Source organism: Falco biarmicus, chromosome 1, assembly GCF_023638135.1.
Source record: "Falco biarmicus isolate bFalBia1 chromosome 1, bFalBia1.pri, whole genome shotgun sequence".
Lineage (NCBI taxonomy): Eukaryota > Metazoa > Chordata > Aves > Falconiformes > Falconidae > Falco > Falco biarmicus.
In genome coordinates, this window is record NC_079288.1 from 17349270 (window position 1) to 17367472 (window position 18203).

Genomic DNA, 18203 nt, shown 5'->3' on the forward strand with positions numbered 1-18203 from the left:
CAAAAGTTTACCTGTGAGTTCCGAATAATGTGATTTGCCTCCAACTGAATAGAAAACTTCAAGCCAAGCTCTGAAGAAAATGAATCCATCGGAGAAAGTGTACCAGATGTCAGAACAATTGTTCTAACACCTCGTAGGTCTGAAAAAGCCTAGGTTGGAGAAAGAAAAGAAGGAATTTCTTTTCAGAAATTTTCAGAAAAATTTTCAGAAAATCAGTACAATCACTTTAAGATATTGTATGTATTTCTTATCACCCATATTACTTAAGGGCCTTCTACTTCACACTCAGCTTACCACGGCAGGATTCAAGCACCAGAAATTAAGCATGTGGACTTCAGTTTTCTGCCGCAAACTCCTTTTACGCTTGGGCCGTGCAAAGAAGGCACCTGTATCTGAAACATCAAGTTGGTTTTCCTCCATCCAAGCATAAGTTTGTTGTAAAGCAACTCTGTAGTCATCTGCATACCTATATAGAAATATCAGTAAAGTACAATTAAACAATCAAACCCTAAGTATTAAGGTCATACAAAGCAAAGACAGTGTCGCTACAATGCATTTACAATTTAATTATAAAAAATAATTTCACACTTTCCAAGAAAACCAGTGAAACATTACAATAATTAATATTTTAAAATAAGGCTTAAATAATAAATTTTTAGTAACTGCTGGCATTAGTAGTCAAGATATCAAGACATTCAAAGAGTAAGAGCTAAATGGAAAAACAAAACCTATGCATATTTAACTCGGCAACACATCAAGAAAATTTACACCTAACCTTCAAATACATTTCTTCAATATTTGAATTCAGTTATGAATGAAAAAAATGATTTGGTAGTGTTTAAATTCTTCCCACATCAATAGATTTTCCAAAGCTTTTGGAAATGTTAGTTTTGCTCAGAAGCCAGACACCATAACCGAGATGTTCACAAATGAAAGAGGCAGTTTGGCAACGCAGCTGAATTAAACACCACCACACAGCTCAGGCTATGTATTTGCACTGACCTGCTATTATCTTTAAAAAGACACAAAAGAACCATGAATAACCCTTTCAGCACAATCTGAGTTGCAGGGCTCACAACTGGTATCTCAATAAGTTCCTCTTTACCGAGCACTGATACTTTTTCTTCTTTTTCCAGGACTGTAGCAAGATGCTTCTGTAAGAGACAAACAAATTCCACATTAACAACATTCTAAATATCTTCTCAAAAAAAAAAAGTGAATACAGATACAAGACTACCAGCACACTGTTGTAAAAATTCACCTAAGATACCTATAAAGTCAGACTGCAGGCAGAACTGGAAAGGAAAAGTAGCAATGCGTTTAACATATTTGGCTTACACAGAAAGGAGAAATAAACTTGAAAATAGGATAAATACATTTCAACAGTCAATAAAAGCGCAGATGAATAGAACAGACAAAACTATAGCTGACTCAGTGGTTCACCTTAAATAATTGTAAATGATCAATTACATCCTTTAAAACACTGATACTACCCAGATTCCAGTAGCTCAAGTGGATTACTCCTGGGTTTCATCAGGTATCGTTTTCAGACAGCTTTTCAGTATGGCAGTAAATTAAAAGATGTGTTAAAATGCACATAAGTTAGATGCTAAGGTGTTTAATATCATCAATACTATGCACTCTAGTATTCATTTATATAGCATACAACATTACCTGTAAAATGGGAAAAGTAATACCAGTTATTCCCATTTCATGCAAATTGGTGAGCATTTCTCTTCCACTCCAAACCTTACAGGCAGTTTCATACCCTCTTTCTACGAGCTGACTAGAGCTCTTCTGTAACCAGCTGTAAAAAGAGAGAAATCAGAAGTAATTTCCGCATTTATTTTAGAGATTTAGAGATACTTTACACATACAAACCAAACCTCAAAAATTGGATCAGACTTCTATGATGATGATAAATATTTTACTGCACCGAAGTAGAGATATTCTGCTTTTCTTTATACCCGTTTTTCAGTGCTGAACTAACTTCTACTGAACTGCTCTTGATGCAGCTCACTGAAGTGAGAAGAAATTTTGTCCCTATACATTTATATTTTATCATCCTATAACAGCTTTACAATAAAGAAAAAGGATTAAAATATAATCTGCTCTTATGATATAAGAAGTCAGGCTCATTTAAGATTTCTGCTGTACTTTTAAAGCCATTCACTATCGCTCTAATGCAAGTTAGTTCAGCATCCCTGTCAACTGCAGGCTTTCCTATTAAGAACACACCTTGAGGGATGAAATGAGTACTTTTCCTATTTATACTAAGTAAGGGAAAGTGGGGCAATAAAAAGTGCGCATTTTTACCTACCTACAGGTATCTGTAACTCTGCTACAATTTGAAAATTAAGCAGAGTTATAATTGTACGTAAAATGCAAAATGTGATAGGACTTTCTAAAAACATGATCATCTCATTTGCGGCAGAGCTAAAATTATCTCTAACTGAAGGTGTCCTCCATCATCCTTGCAGTATTCCAAGACCTGCCCTCCACCTAGAAAAGCAGGCAGGTTTCCTCCCTCCCAGGAAATGCCGAAGCTGTCCGTTTCATCAACCAGCAGGAGGCATCAGAAAGACAGCTGTCATTTCTACAACAGTTCAAAATATTTACCTGTAAAATCAGTTAAACACACTCAACTAAAGCAACAAGACTTAGTGACTGTTTTGGTTCCGGATTTCCTGTCCTGTCATGGCAAATAGTCTGATTGACAGAACAATTTAAAAAAAAACTTTCTTTTTGCCAGGTTAAATGCAAGCAAAACCCCATAAATACTACCATAACAATCACTTCTTTGGCCATAATTTGCTTTATATTATTAAAGAATAGTTATCACTAAGACAGGCAGAACTTCACCAGTGAAGTACTCTGCCCCTTTTCCTTGAACCTAACATCACAAAGACCTGGAACTAGAATTAGGAAAAGGCCACTACAACAGAAATGAAACAGATTTACAATGGATAAAACATTTCAGGAAAAGTAAAACTTTGTTTCCTTGTTATGAACTTCAAATACCATCACAACTTTTGAAATGGTCATGCTATACAAATGTAAATACAAACTCAACACAATGACCTTCCCAATACTGAAAGAGCACAAAAAAAGCAAATACAAGAATAAATTCCATCCAGCTAAATCCAACATTAAAGCAATTACTTGAAATACCTGTTAATTTATTTCTAGAGTAAAGCAGTAAGTGTAAATAAAATTAGCTTGATTTCTAGAAAGATTATCTATGATTTTGAAGTGAAAATTGGTGTTAAATCTTTTCCTGAAAATATCGCATACAGATGTTACATATCTGCCTTCAATTCAAGAAAGCTTATTTGCTCCTTCCCTCCCTACCAGCAAAACCCATTGTTGATACAGCTTACTCCATCGAACAAAGCAGTTTGTCCTGGTAAATCTGCACCTCATGAGAAAAGCCTGCCAGTATACCTCTATTGGTGTGTCTTCATATTCCTCAGAAAGGTCACTTTAGCACCTCTGTGGCAGTAAGCCCATGCTTAAGTGCTTTCTGGAATGAGGGCCCAGGATCTTTAGAACTCAAATAAGATTTTTCTAATTACCCATTGGTTTGGCAAAGCCATGTCACTATGCAACAGCATTGTACCGATTACTGGCTATTTACACCCAGTCTTCTGCTTTCCAACAACTGCTTTTCATGCTGTTGGCAGATTTGCCAAGACAATCAACCTGAGTTTTTCTGATAAGGTTAAAAAGCTTGAGGCAATCAAATCTCCAGCCATGGCGCTCTTATCTTTTACTAAAATTTAACATTTGAAATATCCAAGGTAGGAGAATTAGCTTCTGCAAAAAAGAAAAACAAAACACTCACTTCTCTCTATGACACAAACATTAACTCCCAGAATAGAGAAAGGCTAAGGAAAATGGCGAACTACTTGCTGTTAGTGTACTCCAGTCTATTTCACCAACCACTAGTGCAACAAAATGACAATTTGACATGCACTGAATCAGAGTTCAGTTACTTCAAAGCCACTTGCATCATTATTCACTTCTATTCTGCTGACTTGGTTGTTCAAGATTTCATTAGCACCACAGTTCTGAAGGCTTTCAGTCCCTGAATCCCTCATAAGAAAGGTTCAAAAATTAAGGGCTACAGAGCTGAATTCCAAATTCTCTAGTGGTGACAGACTCTTGAGAAAGTTGAAACAATGTCAGAAGTTCCCACTCCACCCAAAAGACTTTTGCCCTTGACCCCTCGTTTCTTTCTCTCCTTCCTGAGCTTCTGCCCCCCGTCCATTTCCTTTTGTTCCATCCCTTCTCATGATTTTCAACTTCTGCTCAAGTATTTCCCTTCCAATTCTGTCTCCATAGTTTCTGGGGTTTACAGTACTGAAAGAAGCAGAGAAGAGAACATTTTCTGGTTTTTTCAGCTGCTTTCCGCCTTACTCATCAACTCTTGCTTTCAAAACCACTCCCTCAATCATCCATATTTCTCTACCCACTGAACTCCATGATCCCTGTATTCCAACAAGGTAGGCACTAAGAGATTCAGCACATCCTGGATTTCAATTTCCGTACAAAACCAAATCATCAAAACCACATTCTACTGATATAGTCCAGGGAGAATGATCAGTCATCCTGTGTGGACAACTTTTGCCTAGGAATAATCAGAAATTCAAAGAGGATAATGTACGCTCTGTTCCAAGAGTTTGCTACCTGAATTCTTGAAAGACTTCAGCAAGCCTCTTCTGAGAATCTGCATGTACCCCAGTTTTTCAGACCCTTATCTCTTCACTCAAGTTCAAGTTGTTTCACAGGGAAAACAAAGGCCACGACTGATAATTTCACTTTCATCTAAGAAGAATCCAATCAGATTCCAAGAACAGATTCCAACCTGTTCCAAACACTTCCTGTCCCATACTCCAAAAGCATTTTACACATGTGAACTAATTAATGCTTTGACAAAATAATACTATTACTATTTCCCAAATAAGCAAACAGAAGCATGTGAAAGAAAAAATATATAACTTCAGTAAAATTTTCACACAGAACTTCATAAACTAGGACAGTAAGCCCCATAAAGATCAGCACACCATTCAAAAGCGTAACGTACTTTCCAAAACAGAATTTCAATGCTTCCTTAAGATGAGTATTATTTTAATTAGATCTAACACCCCTGGATTACTCAAAAGAACAAAAATCAGGCTACTGCATAGTTTGAAGTATATCTCTGTTACTGCAACCATAGTAACCAGTAAACTGCACCAGCAAAAGCAATCTACATGTAATTTTAAGAGAATACTAATCGATATAATGGCATTCAAGAAAGAGTTACCTTACTTTGTCAAAGAGCAGCACACAGCCCGCAGGGGCTCATGAGCCTTCTGTCTGATGTTGTTATTGACCATGAAATCCAGCTCTTCGCGAGCAGCTCTTAGTTGTCTTTCTGTAACACCATAGCTCACTGACTCCCGAGCACAGTCCTCAATATTATGGGCTTCGTCTAAAATGACTACTTGGTCTTTTAGGTTAATTTCCATCTAAAAAAGAAAAATTATTATCTGTAAAACAGACCAAAAGACATTAATGAGAAACAGCAGCTAACAGGACCCTGTTAAAAAAGTGCTTATTCTGCATCATGGCGCAAGTAACAAAGTTTTCAGCTTTTGATGCAATTCCTGTAACCTAGAAAATAATTAGAGGGATGAAAACAACCCAAAACCTTATCTCAGCCTGGATGAATACAGTCTGAACCTACTCGAACTTACTACAGTCTCCATAAACCAAACAACTGTGAACTTAGCAAGGGTTTCTTTTCCACTGATTGAAACAGACATGCGACTGATCAGCTGGAGTATGAGACCCACTACCTGGAATACAGAAGTGCTCATTATGGGAAAGAAAAAAAAAAAAAAAAAAGAGAGAAGAAAAAAAAAAGAAGAGGAAAAATTCTTTAACCCAGGAGTTATTTTGTAGATAATATTTTGGATATAAATCAGGTGTCAGTTGATTGTAGCCACTGAACATTAAGTTTTTAACTTCCCTTTAACTTCAGTTATTGTAATCTCTTTCTTATAAATATACTTACACTCTCTCGTATCTGTGGGTCGAGAAGATAATTATAAGGACAAAATATAATATCTGCGCCCACCATGAGTTCTCTGGCTGCAAAATACGCACAGGCACGAAGCTTTTTTCCCAGGCTCACTAGATCTTCAATGTCCCAAGCTTGATACATCCCATGTGCTAACTGCAGGGCATTGTGTTCACTGAGTTTACGAACACCATGATAGTAAGGACAGGACTTGCCCTAAAAACAAATAAATGCAGACAAGTTAGTGGCTACAAAAAATAATGAAAACCAAGTAAACTTAAATCTTCCAAGTTGATACATGCATTTGACTATTTCCTGGAAACATTTCTAACAGTTATTTTTTTGTGTCAGACAATAACGAAAAACATACCATGTCAGAGAGAAAACAGGCAAATCCATGTTCCTAAAAACGTGCATCAATAAAGGATGCTTCTTCATCGAGAAAACCAAAGACAATTTAAATCTTACTAAGAATGTTAACCTAGCAGTCACAAATACTATTTCTTTAATCATAATTTTTTTCAATATTGATACCATATATCAACATTTTCTAACACCTAATTAATTTAAACCAAATTACCAGGAGGCATTTAACCAACATAGTATAAAGTAGTAAAAAATGTTACTCATTCCAACTGTTCAACTACGTTTCATTTGAATATGTTTAATGAATGCTTAATTTCTGAAATGGAATTACTCACATGTTTTCCTTCCAGCAATTCCACACACATTTCGTTCCTGTTACTACCACTACTAGATACCACTGGATGAATACAGGTATAATCCCGGCTAGAAAGAATTGTCATAGGAACACTGGAATACGCTGTTCTCTTCAGCTCTCTAGTAATCTGGGATATTTGCTTGTGTGTTCGTGTTCCAAAAAATATTTTGGGAATGAATGACCGATCCCCATTTTCTTTCTTCTTTGCATTACTAGTATCTTTACCAGTTTCTTTTCCAGAAGAACAGGAACACTCAGTGCAAGGTCCAGAAGACTGCAACCCAAGACAAAGAAAGATTAACAAAATCCCACCATAAGATGAATGTGCTAAATCTGCTTATGGTCTATTTAGAAAATGCCGTCTAGGATAGTTCAAGACAGCCGGTTAATTCACCAGGTTGGCCTATCAAACTGCAAAAAGTTTAAAAATGTTTAAGCATACACACAGTGTCTTCATGCCTGAAAAATCTTAAAAAACTGCTAGCAATCACTAGATACGACTATCATAACGCAATTGTAGAAAGAATTATTATTCCAATGGAGTATTTACACACGTGAATAATGTAAACAAACTTCTCGTGTTTAACCGTCAGCATCAGGACACTTCTGTAACAGAGCAAGAAGTGTCCAGCACCTTCAGTGAAGAAAACCTTGGCACCAAACATCCAAACTAAAATACTGAGAACATTTTACCTTAAAGCAGAAGAAATCTAGTTTAATGAAATCTATTTGCAGATAAAATAGACTACGTCATATACTCTCCATTAGAAACATGTTTGCCGTGCCATTATGTAAAAGGCCATTTAATAACTATGAGAATAAAAGACACACAGGGAATAAATCTAACCAGAACCCAGTCCTGCAAAGTATTTGTTAAAAGCCAATTTTTTTTCTTCCTGAGAAGCACTATCTTTCATAATACAAAATACTGGAACAACTGTCATGAAATTGTAATAATTACTGTGAAAAGACACATAGAAAAACAAATGAGTAACCCGGTCCACAGATACCTCCCATAAAAAAACCAATGAATTCTGCTAGTGTAAAAGTTTGTATTTGGTTTTCAGGTGATAGTGCAAGTAACAACTTGTAGTTGCCCACTCAAATACTCCTCCCTCCCCTTTTAATTGTAATCAGTAAGATTATCCATTATCAACAAAAGCTAAGTCATGCCGTGTGTTACACCACAGTTCTGGTTCTAAAGCTCCCTTTTAGCCCCCACTCTGAGGAAAAGCAAGTTCGTATTACCCTTAGTCCCAACTCAGCCTTGTCCGCCATTAAATATGACAATACATGATAGAATGCATGTAAATGCAACCCTTCTGGAGCTGTCACTCACTGGGATAAAAGGTTCACTGATGTGCCAAATAAACAGGCCCTCAAAGCAGATAAAGTTACACCCAGGCTGGAATTGTTACATTCCCCTCTCAGGTTGCCAGTAACAGCAGATTTCATTACGGTGTGCTGCCACATTAAACAGCCAGTTCCAAATATCCTGCCTTCTATATTGAATAATTACTTATTCACTGAAAGGATAAAAAGAAGAGTTATGAATGGGGCTCTTGTCAACAGCAAAGCAGGAAAACAGCTGACATATGGTATATGTTACATATGTGGCAATACTCAACTCTGTAGTCACACAGAATACGGCAACGCAAATTGTACCTTGTTATTTCTATCATCTATATTCTGTTTTGCGCTTTGAAATAATGAAAAACACATTACCATGCTAACAATTAATATAACTGAAGCAGTTGCTGCGTAGGGCCTTTAAGAACATCTTTATCTTTCATTTCTAATTTAAGTCAAATCGTGTTTTCAGAGGTAAAAAAAATACACACAATTCCAAGATGATACCATACCACTAATACTTCACCCTATTGCTAAGCCTCACGTTTAGTTTGCCCAATAAAAGTAACAGAAAAATATTACAACCGATGGGGCAGCTATTTTGTAACAGTTGTTCTAACAACAGGAAAAGGCAGTTAAAATATATACATAAATATGAACAGAAGACTCTTCTATGATGGCTTTTAAAAAAAGATACATTTATTTTTTATGAAAAGAGTTAAAAGTGTTCTTATGTGTAAGGCTTATACATTACAGTATTTTACACATGGTCTTAAAAGTTTTTCTTAAAAGGTTTGAAATTGGTATAATACCGGCTTTAAGAAGCACTTTAGCCAGCATTCCAGTTTTAAAATGTTACCTTTAACTTTGAAAAAAGTTTTGTATATACATTTAAAAAAAACCCAACACTGAGAAAGTTGTAAACTCAGACTGATTTCATAGTAAATATTAAGAGTATAAAACTGCCTGCAGTGGTCATTAATATTTCTGAAAGCCACAGACAGCATTAGCCCAAAATACATAAATAAAAAAGTCAAACCTTTTTAGAAGGTTCTTTATAATGAAGAGAAACTTTAAGAAAATGGTTAAAACAGTTTAAAAGTTGAGTTCTTCATGTTCTTTGCACATTATTCAAGTTGTCAATTTGCACTTGAATTCCTTGTTATCCTTAGAAAATAGTTTGGCCATCTTTAAATTTTATTAAAGCCAAGCTATTTTAATTCTTTATTTCTATAAAAAGAATTTACTGTTCATGTCACACAGAAAATCCAACATGGTGTTCATCTCCCATTACTATAGCAAAAGGACAAAGAATACTCTCCAGCTGAACAAAGTGGTAACTCCATACAGCAGCATCCAGAGTAGCGTTGCCTCACAAAGAACAAATTTTTTAGACTCCTAACAGAGATACTGGTAACTGTAACAACATTAGAAAGTCTTTCAATTTGTTTATGAAATAACTGGGGAGGGGGAGGCGGCAGGGAAGCTGAGTAGAAATAATAGAAAACTAATTCATAATACCCTCTGGCTCCAGAACTGAACATGTTCTCAGCTGTTTTAATCTGGGATAGAGATTTTCGGGGGGGGGGGGGGGGGGGGGGGGAGAGAGAAAATATACTCCCACTTCCTGCAGTATTTAATCAGAAACATCCAGTAACAGATGCTGTTAGAGATCAGATACCAGACTATATGGACCCTAGGCTAATCCAGCTTGTTTTTACTTCTGTCAGGGAGTAGATAAAACAGCCTATCACATCAATATTTATATGGCAAAAACGTGGAAGTCCGATTAAAAAAGGAATAATCAAGTCCACCAACCTGTCCTACGTGTAAAATAGAGCTAAACAAACACTGAGGCTATGATCTTTGAAACACAAAGAGGTAAGAGGAGTTCTTCATATCTTCATTTCCCAGTTACAAAGCCATCTAAATGATACAGCAGTGAATACCTCTTGTGTGAAATATCACACAAGCACAATCTAGTAAGGTATCAGCAGTGACATTACCAGGCTTTTCAGCTATTCCTTTATAAGCTCTCAAAAAGCACAGTATTCTGCTGCTGCTGCAGCCTCTTGATTAAAGTACACAAAGCAGCTGTTTATCCTCTCACAGTAACCAGCAGGTGAACCCAGTTCAATATTTATCACAGGCATTCACAGATCACTGCTAACCAAGCAAACGTTTTAATTAAGCTGGAACTTGCTTCAAAGAGCTCATTCAAAATGTCAATCAGCAGGAAAAGGATCAGATACGGTGTCAGGTGAGAGCGTGTAATACAAATCCACAACTTTCTTCATCCCATCGTGGTAAATTAGCCTATTCTGGAGTCCAGACCCTGATTGTAACAGGCTGCCAGTCTCCTGGAATGTGTAACAGAAGTCACTCAAACTCCATTGTGAAGGTTGTAAGCAATATGTTAAACTGCAATGGGCTAGCACATTAAGACAGATTCTTTTCACAGTTGTTTTTTGATACCCCAAGTGTTTGTTACACTACTCTCCATTTACTGTTTACTTTTTTAACCTAGTATAAATGGGGATTCCTTAACCCAGCTGCCCCAGTTCTCAGAGCGTATGCTCTGAGAGAAGTAATCAAGAAAGTACCATAAGGGTATAATTTCTCATTTAAACTCACACTAGAACTGCCCCCTCTTGCAAGAATTAACAGCAGAAGGACAGAAGTGGATTCCCAGGCTCTGGACTGAAAGCAGCTAAGAACAGTCAGTCACCTGGGACAGAAGACCCTCACCCACTGGACCTACAGGTGTTCCGATGCAGCAAGGCTGGGAAGCACCCCTCATTCTCTTACAACCAATCCATTCTCTCTCTTGGGCTACAAAAAAGGACTTTACAGGAAACTAAGGTTGCTTTAAGCACAGGATTGACTACAGTAAAAAACAAATTATACAAAGGCAGGGTTATCTCACTGGCTAAGAAAATATTTTTATTGCATTATTGTATCATCCTAAATACAGTGTATTATGACAAGTGTTGAACATAACCTCAGCTGACTTGATTTCATAAGCTATGCTAGAAAAGCATTTTAGTACCTAACAGCCTACGCTGCAGTACTCTTCAGGTCCTAAACTTAATGCAGTTAAGCCGCAGAACTACTAATGATAAATAAAGGCCTAACTTTCTGCAATTGTTTCTTGATATCTGACATGTTCTCAGTCTGCTGAAGTAAATTATTCATCACAGGAAAATACCACCTTATCCTTCCATTTTTAAAGACTTTTTTTTTTTTTTTTTAAACAAAGCAATAAACACTCCTTTCATTCTAAAAAAAGAATCTCTACCAGAAATAAACACTCATTTCTTCTTAGGTTTCTTCTTTCTAAAGCAGTAGTAAATAGTATAGCATTTGAACTTTGAATAGTATACTGTACTGTCTATCTGCAAGATCAGACCCACGGACAACACATTACAACACACACATGTACAGCTCAACCACTGTTACAAAAAAAATGAACAGCTTCCTTAAAAATCAGACTACGGCTCAATATTTTATTACTTAACAGTTCGCTGATCTATACTAAAAGTCATATATATATTTATATATTTAAATATATAAATATATATATAAATAAAAGTTTTATTCACCACATGAAAGTTTTAGAAGTTGTAAATCAAGTTTTTCAGATACCCACACTGAAGTACCAAAGCAAATTTTACAATCAAAGAAGAAAGGTCTTTTTATTAGAAAATCAACAGCACACTCTGCTGGCCTTTGTATTTCAAACTACCAACTGAAGTTCAGTGACACGAGGCATTTAAAATCCTACTCAAAAATCTATGGAGCTTTCCAAAACTGATAAAAACTATTTCCCATCAAAAGTCCTAGAGCACAGATTCACTTCTGTCAAGAAAAGATGTAGCTCCCCATGTCATGAAGTAATACCAAAGCTTTTGGTTTCTTTTGTGTTTACAAAGGTATAGCAAACTGGAAAACAGCTCTTGAAGTTAAAGCATACATTGATTAAAAAATAAGCTAATTTAGGACATACAAAGAGCCAAGTGCTGTTTGAAGAGGTGGAAAGAGAATTTAAATGCTTGTTGAAACAGCATATTTCCAAACATGCATAAAAAACCCTGTACTAGAAGCTAAGCTACCTGCAGATGGGTACTACCATTAAACAACACTTACATATATGTATATTGGAAAGGGAGAATGTTCTTTGCCTTTTGAAAGAAAAAAGTAGATTTCTGCACTGAAGAAAGAAATAAAGGTCAGACCTCACTCCTTTCTTATGTTTCTCAAGCATACAGATGCATGATTTCATGGCATGCTCCTGTATTTCAACATTGATAAGAACTAATACGTCGTAGCCTTTGATAAGCATCCAAGGGAACTACATCACTAACGCCATTTGCACCTGACATTCATCTCTCTCTGCTGTCTCAGATTTCTTCTTCTATTGGTTTTGCTTCAACAAACTTATGTAAAACCAGTAAGATTCAAACACCAAGAAACACAGAAAATGCCTAGCAGAAAGCTGCAGAAACAGCTGCATATTTGTATCTCAGCTTCTTATGTGATACTTCTCCTATGAAAAGTGGCGATTTAAAAAAAAAAAAAACCAAACACAAACCAACTGAAAAAACAAACCCCAAACGTAAATCTATCACAGTAACACACAGGATTTCTTCTTTATCATGCAATATTTATTACTCATTTTTGGTTATAACATTGTAATGATCAGCTCTGACTTTCTCTCTACTACTTTCTTAAGGTCTAAAAGGCACACGCATAAATATTAAATGCTGTCTTTCATTTACTACATATGCCACAAAACAATGAATGGCAAGTTGCATAAAATCTACAAACTCTGATGTCACTTAATTTCCATGGTCCTAGTTTCAAGTTCTTCCATAATGTCATAAATCTACTATAAATTGGAATATAACACAGATTTATATTTGTTCCACAATTGCTGTCACATATCGGAAGTTTACAGGCTGAATTGCTGGGCCAGGTTCTGTGCTATTGCGGAACCACAGTGTAAGAGTTCAACCCGCTGTTTAGAAGAACATCTTTCACAGAAATAGTTTACACTTTACAAACCACGTTGGTTAGACAGCACCGTAAGGAGTACAAGCCAGTGCTGTTCTGGCTATTGGTAACGACAATATATTACTTCAAAGCAACTTATACTTGGGAAGCTTTACGTCAGGCTGTAATGCAGCCAGAAGTACAGTGTTTTCTAGGAATCCATCAACAAGTTGCATTTCATACATAATCACCTTAGGGTAATTTTTTTTTAATTGCTCTTGAACTAACAGTCCTGATGTAAAACATATTACTCTATTACTTACTGTTTTGGCAGAAAAGGTAGTGGTTTTCACACTTTTTTCAGATTGAGCAATCAGCTCTCCATTATTTCTCTGATTATGAACGTTTAAAGCATCAACTAGCTGCAGTCCTTTTGCAAAACAATGACGTTTTCTAACCTGCTGGGGAAAAACAGCACTGTGTTCAAATATGCTGGACAGAAGTATGTGCTTACACTGGCAGTCAGTGATTTTGTTTCCACTGTTTTCCACCGAGTCTGTTTCAGTAAGACAGTGCATCACTAATATTTCTTAGCAGTCTAACCAAATCTAAGCCACACAAAAGTCATTTGGGGAAAGCTGTAAAGCTTTAATGACAAAGTTCAGCAACAACCACAAGAACAAAATCTGTAAACTATTGCTGAGCTTTTCTTCTATAATTTCCCACTGTTACCAAACAGACAGCAATTATGACATAGATATAAGCAGAAAACTTCCATAAGTAAAACAAGAAATAAATTCAAGCCATGTTGTTCTAAAAACTTAAACAGAAATAACCATCTGAGCAATACATTAAAGCAACGTCAAAGCTATTTACAAGGCACCTCTGAATACGAGTAGTAAGTCACGTGCTACCAATACCGACACAGATGAAAACATTGCAGAAATATTGCACTTCACACATTAGGCCAGAGATAACTACAACTGACAGGCTATAAAACGGAACTCTGATAGAAATAATGCTGTGAATGTATTTCTAACACATATTTGCAAGAGCACTTTCAACACTAGAATCTCATACTTTGACTTAACATTTCAAGTCAATTGGGGATAAATATACTTTGGGGCTATTAGGTGTTTAAATATGCAAGGTTAGGACATGGTATTATGAACAACGTAATGCAACAATGGACTCTTTTGTAACAATAAAAATGAACAAAAACCTGACAATCTAAACTGTGACACATCTCTGTGCCCTTCTATGATGTTGACTGATACTTGACAGCTTTATTGAGCTACAACTGCATTATTTTACTGCCAATAAACCTTGCTCACCTGCTGCTCAGTTTCTAAAGGACGAATCCTTTTCCTGTCTGCTTGAAAATCATCATTCTCATTGTCACATTGAGATAACTTTTTTTTGACAGACAATTTCGAAGCTAGCGTTTCATTTTCCTTACATTCTGTAATTAAAAATAAAAGGCACGTCCACCACGAGGAATGCATTAAATAAGGGCAACATTTTAAAAAGAGGATTTATAGTAAATACATATGATGTAGGAAATAGTATTAGACATTTCTAGACCGATTAACCACCATTTCCATACAGAGCAGAATTATGTAGGACTCCCCTATTATGATGATAAAAAAAGTGCCTGACTTGAAAGCAACAAACCCTGACATCACTGGCTACGTATTTTACTTCCAGAACAGATTTTTAACTGCCTATGTATGAAATTACCTGTGTTTGTTAGCGGGCTTCCAGGTTTTATGGAACTTCCCATTTCATAATTATTAAAAGAACAAGAAGCACCATTATTTACACTTGTTGCAGCCTCATTGCTCTTAGATTGGGAATGACACGTGCAGCGACACGGTGGTGAGGTCTCTGGCTTTCTGTCTTCCTTTTCACTCGACGACATAAGCTGTGATTTCTCTGAAGGACACAGTCATTTGTCTCCCATTAGAAATTAGTCAAGACTACACATGAGAACTACTTTCAAAACAGTTAAGAGGAAAGCTTTTGTTTAGGTACTAGTTATAAACCTTGAGTCTCTATAAAGTCTGAACAAACTGTCATTACCCTGTGAACTGCAGTGCACAGAACTGTAAAAACCTGGAGAAATGAAAAATACCCCTCTTCTTCAATTTAATCTTCATAAATACAACCTAGAAGTATTTTCTTTCAAAGTTCCAACAGCCATATAACTCCCTCATGATAACAGACACCTAAATCCAGCTTAGTATTACTAGCCATTACTGTTTTATATTGCCAATAAGGCAAGGTGGACAACAAGATGGTTAGATTCCTGAAACCACATGTTTAAAGGCTGATAAACAACAGCAACAACAACTCATTATAATATATTTTGGTAATAAAAACTGAGCAAACAGACACTAAGACAACTTACCATATAGAGACTGCTGCCATGATAATGCAGAACAAAGTAATGCCAAACTTTTGCCACTGCCTGTAGGGCTCTCCAATAAACAGTGTTGCCTGTTATTTAAGCCCTTAATAATCTTTAAGGAGAATAACAAGAACAAACACAGAATTAATAGAAAAAAAACCGAAACCCAAAAAGGATGTCTTTAGCTAAGCTAGAATTAACTTCTAAAAATATCAGGATACCTGCCGTCTTGTAAAGAAAAGCAAAACCACCCTTCACCAATCACTTTTAATCATAACAGGTTATTATTAATGCAGCCTTTAGCTGTATTTCTCTCAAGAGGAACATGCCTCATTGGCAATACTGAGAGGGAAATACTGTGAAATACTTACCTGCTAACAGCAAGACCTGATGGGGCTAGCTTGCTTCCTTTAGTCTTACAGAACCAAAACATTGAAAACATCTGTCAGACAACCAAACCATTTGTTCCAAAGAGGAAAAAATGGCTAAAACTGTTCAAATGGAAAGTATAATAATTCATCATTAAAAACTCTCCAAAAAGTCAAAACTTAGTGAACTTAGAATTCTCTGTTTAAAAGACTGATGTTTTACTAAATCATTCCCTCCTTATATAACTGCAAAATTACATACAATTTCTATTACAGTATATCTAGTTGAAGAATTGTACATATTACCTAACACACAACTTGTTTCTTAGCATAATTGTTCACAAAATGCAAAATGTACTTCAGCATTCCCCAGTCATGGGCCAGATACCATTGTGCAGCATAGAGAACAGTAAGTTACATTACAACTGAAATTGTCAAGATACTGGAGGCTCTGAATTTAACATGCTAGTTTTCTAAATGCTGATAGGTATTGGAAAGCATAAGCTATTAGTTTAGCAAACGTTAAGATAAATTCTACTTACAGCATTCATCATAGCAAGTTGTGAAGGGTAAGCCTTACAAGGGAATATGATCTTCACTCCCCCAATAGTATATTCTGACACATCAGAAGACATTGCCGCTTTTTCCTCTCATTTATTTCAGGTTTATAACTGCAATAAAAGAATAGTATTAACAAGTCAACACTAACAACCAGGCAAAGCCTGAAACAACATATAGCACCAAATAAAATCAAGCAGAAACTGCTAATCTGATAAGGGGGGCTAAGCAGTTCAGGATATTAACAGAACTAGCACACGGAAACTTATACCACACACCATCAGTTCAGGCTAGATCCTTGTTACTAATAAGAGCAAGCTGCCACCATCAGATGAGTAACATCAGCAATCTAAATAAAAGTACGATAACTGCACACATCATTTCAGGTTCTACTTCTCAGACTGAATATTGGTAGAGATAAGACCCAAATCCTTGGGGGAAGGAGGGGGAAAGTCTTTTAGGATATTTAATAACTAAATATCATCAGTTTTTCAATCCTGTATGTCCATTAGCTTGAACACCATGACACTGCAAACTAGAAAGATACAGTTGACCACAGTAGCTTATACTGTTCATTTGAAAACAATGAGAAAATAAAACTGGACAATTACTTTAAAAATGAGATGTTTAAAAACTAATACTTTTCTTCTACTAATAATAGAGTAATTATTCAGGGGGAAATGAGGTGTCATTCCTTTTACTACTCTGTGTTATCTTGTATTTCTCTCATGCTGGGTAATAAAAGAAAGTCAGCTTCCGTATGACATAAAATTGTTGAAATTATTGAATTAAAAACCCTGAAGGGGCACAGACAGCTTAAAAAAAGGACAACTACATTTTTTAAACGACACAGTTGGTTTTCTTCTGATAGGTTTTCACCATTTACAGAATAAAAGAGCAATTTTGAATTAGCAGATGTGTGTGATAAATTAACTCACTAACCTGTGTCCTCATCTGACTTTTAATAAGTAAATATAAACATCAAGCAACCACGAACGCATGGCATGATTCAGTTTCATCACCAACTGCCTCAACAAGAAAAAGAAATCCTAGCAAAAAGAGATTGCTAGCGTGAGCTTACACCCCACCCCGCTGGCAGGAAGGGAACCGCAGCCCATCGAAAGGCCTTTCCCCGCCACCCGGGGAGCTCCCCGCAACGGGCGCTGCCTGGCGGCCAGCTTCGCCCCGGAGCCGAGCGAGCCCCGCCGGGCGCGGGGAAGGTTCAACCCCAGCGGGCAGGAGGCGGCGGGGGCCCTGGACCTCGGAGGGACCCTTCGTCCCGGGAGCGGCTCTGGGCGCACCGGGGCCACCCCGCAGGGAAACCGCGAGGCCGCCTCGGCCCTACTCCCGCCCTGGGGAGAATTGTTCTGCTTCTCTGCGGGCAGGGAAAGCGGCTGCCATTCTCCTCTGAGCGCCGCCCCACCCCAGCCTACACAAAGGCACCTGGGCCTTCGCTTCTTTAAGCGGCAGGGCCCCCCAAAACCCCCCTTCCTCCCTCACCCCACGCGAGCCCGGTCCCCTCACAGCCGCGCTCCGCGCCCCTTCAGGCGACGAGCGGCTGCGCGCGGCCGCTCACCTCAGGCGACGGCGGCCCTCTTCGCCGTCCGTCCTTCCCGCCTCCGCCCCGGCGCCAATCAGCTGACGGGAAGGGGCCCTGCGCCACCAATCAGCAAATCGCACACTGAGCCGCTCCCGCCTCCCACCTCTGCGCTACGAGAACCAGTGGCGGAGGGCCTT

At 37.4% G+C, this 18203-nt stretch overlaps 1 protein-coding gene across 4 annotated transcripts in view; it reads right to left on the reverse strand.

Moving 5' to 3' along the window:
• Nucleotides 1-18202, reverse strand: part of BRIP1 (BRCA1 interacting helicase 1) — a 63593-nt gene extending 45391 nt beyond the window's left edge. Inside the window, exons 1-14 of one of the 4 annotated variants that reach the window (XM_056325553.1) lie at nucleotides 18043-18107; nucleotides 17409-17491; nucleotides 16451-16579; nucleotides 15541-15652; nucleotides 14871-15065; nucleotides 14465-14592; nucleotides 13454-13591; nucleotides 6769-7062; nucleotides 6062-6283; nucleotides 5314-5513; nucleotides 1675-1807; nucleotides 1003-1154; nucleotides 295-466; nucleotides 12-149 (exon numbers count right to left, since the gene is read on the reverse strand). In XM_056325553.1, coding sequence (XP_056181528.1) covers nucleotides 12-149; nucleotides 295-466; nucleotides 1003-1154; nucleotides 1675-1807; nucleotides 5314-5513; nucleotides 6062-6283; nucleotides 6769-7062; nucleotides 13454-13591; nucleotides 14465-14592; nucleotides 14871-15065; nucleotides 15541-15652; nucleotides 16451-16543 — 1977 coding nt within the window. In that variant the 5' untranslated portion in view covers nucleotides 16544-16579; nucleotides 17409-17491; nucleotides 18043-18107. Of the gene's footprint in view, nucleotides 1-11; nucleotides 150-294; nucleotides 467-1002; nucleotides 1155-1674; nucleotides 1808-5313; nucleotides 5514-6061; nucleotides 6284-6768; nucleotides 7063-13453; nucleotides 13592-14464; nucleotides 14593-14870; nucleotides 15066-15540; nucleotides 15653-16450; nucleotides 16580-17408; nucleotides 17534-18042 lie in introns of those variants that run through there. The other 3 variants (XM_056359161.1, XM_056326936.1, XM_056327762.1) reach the window with 3 other exon arrangements.
• Between the last annotated feature and the right edge of the window lies 1 nt (nucleotide 18203).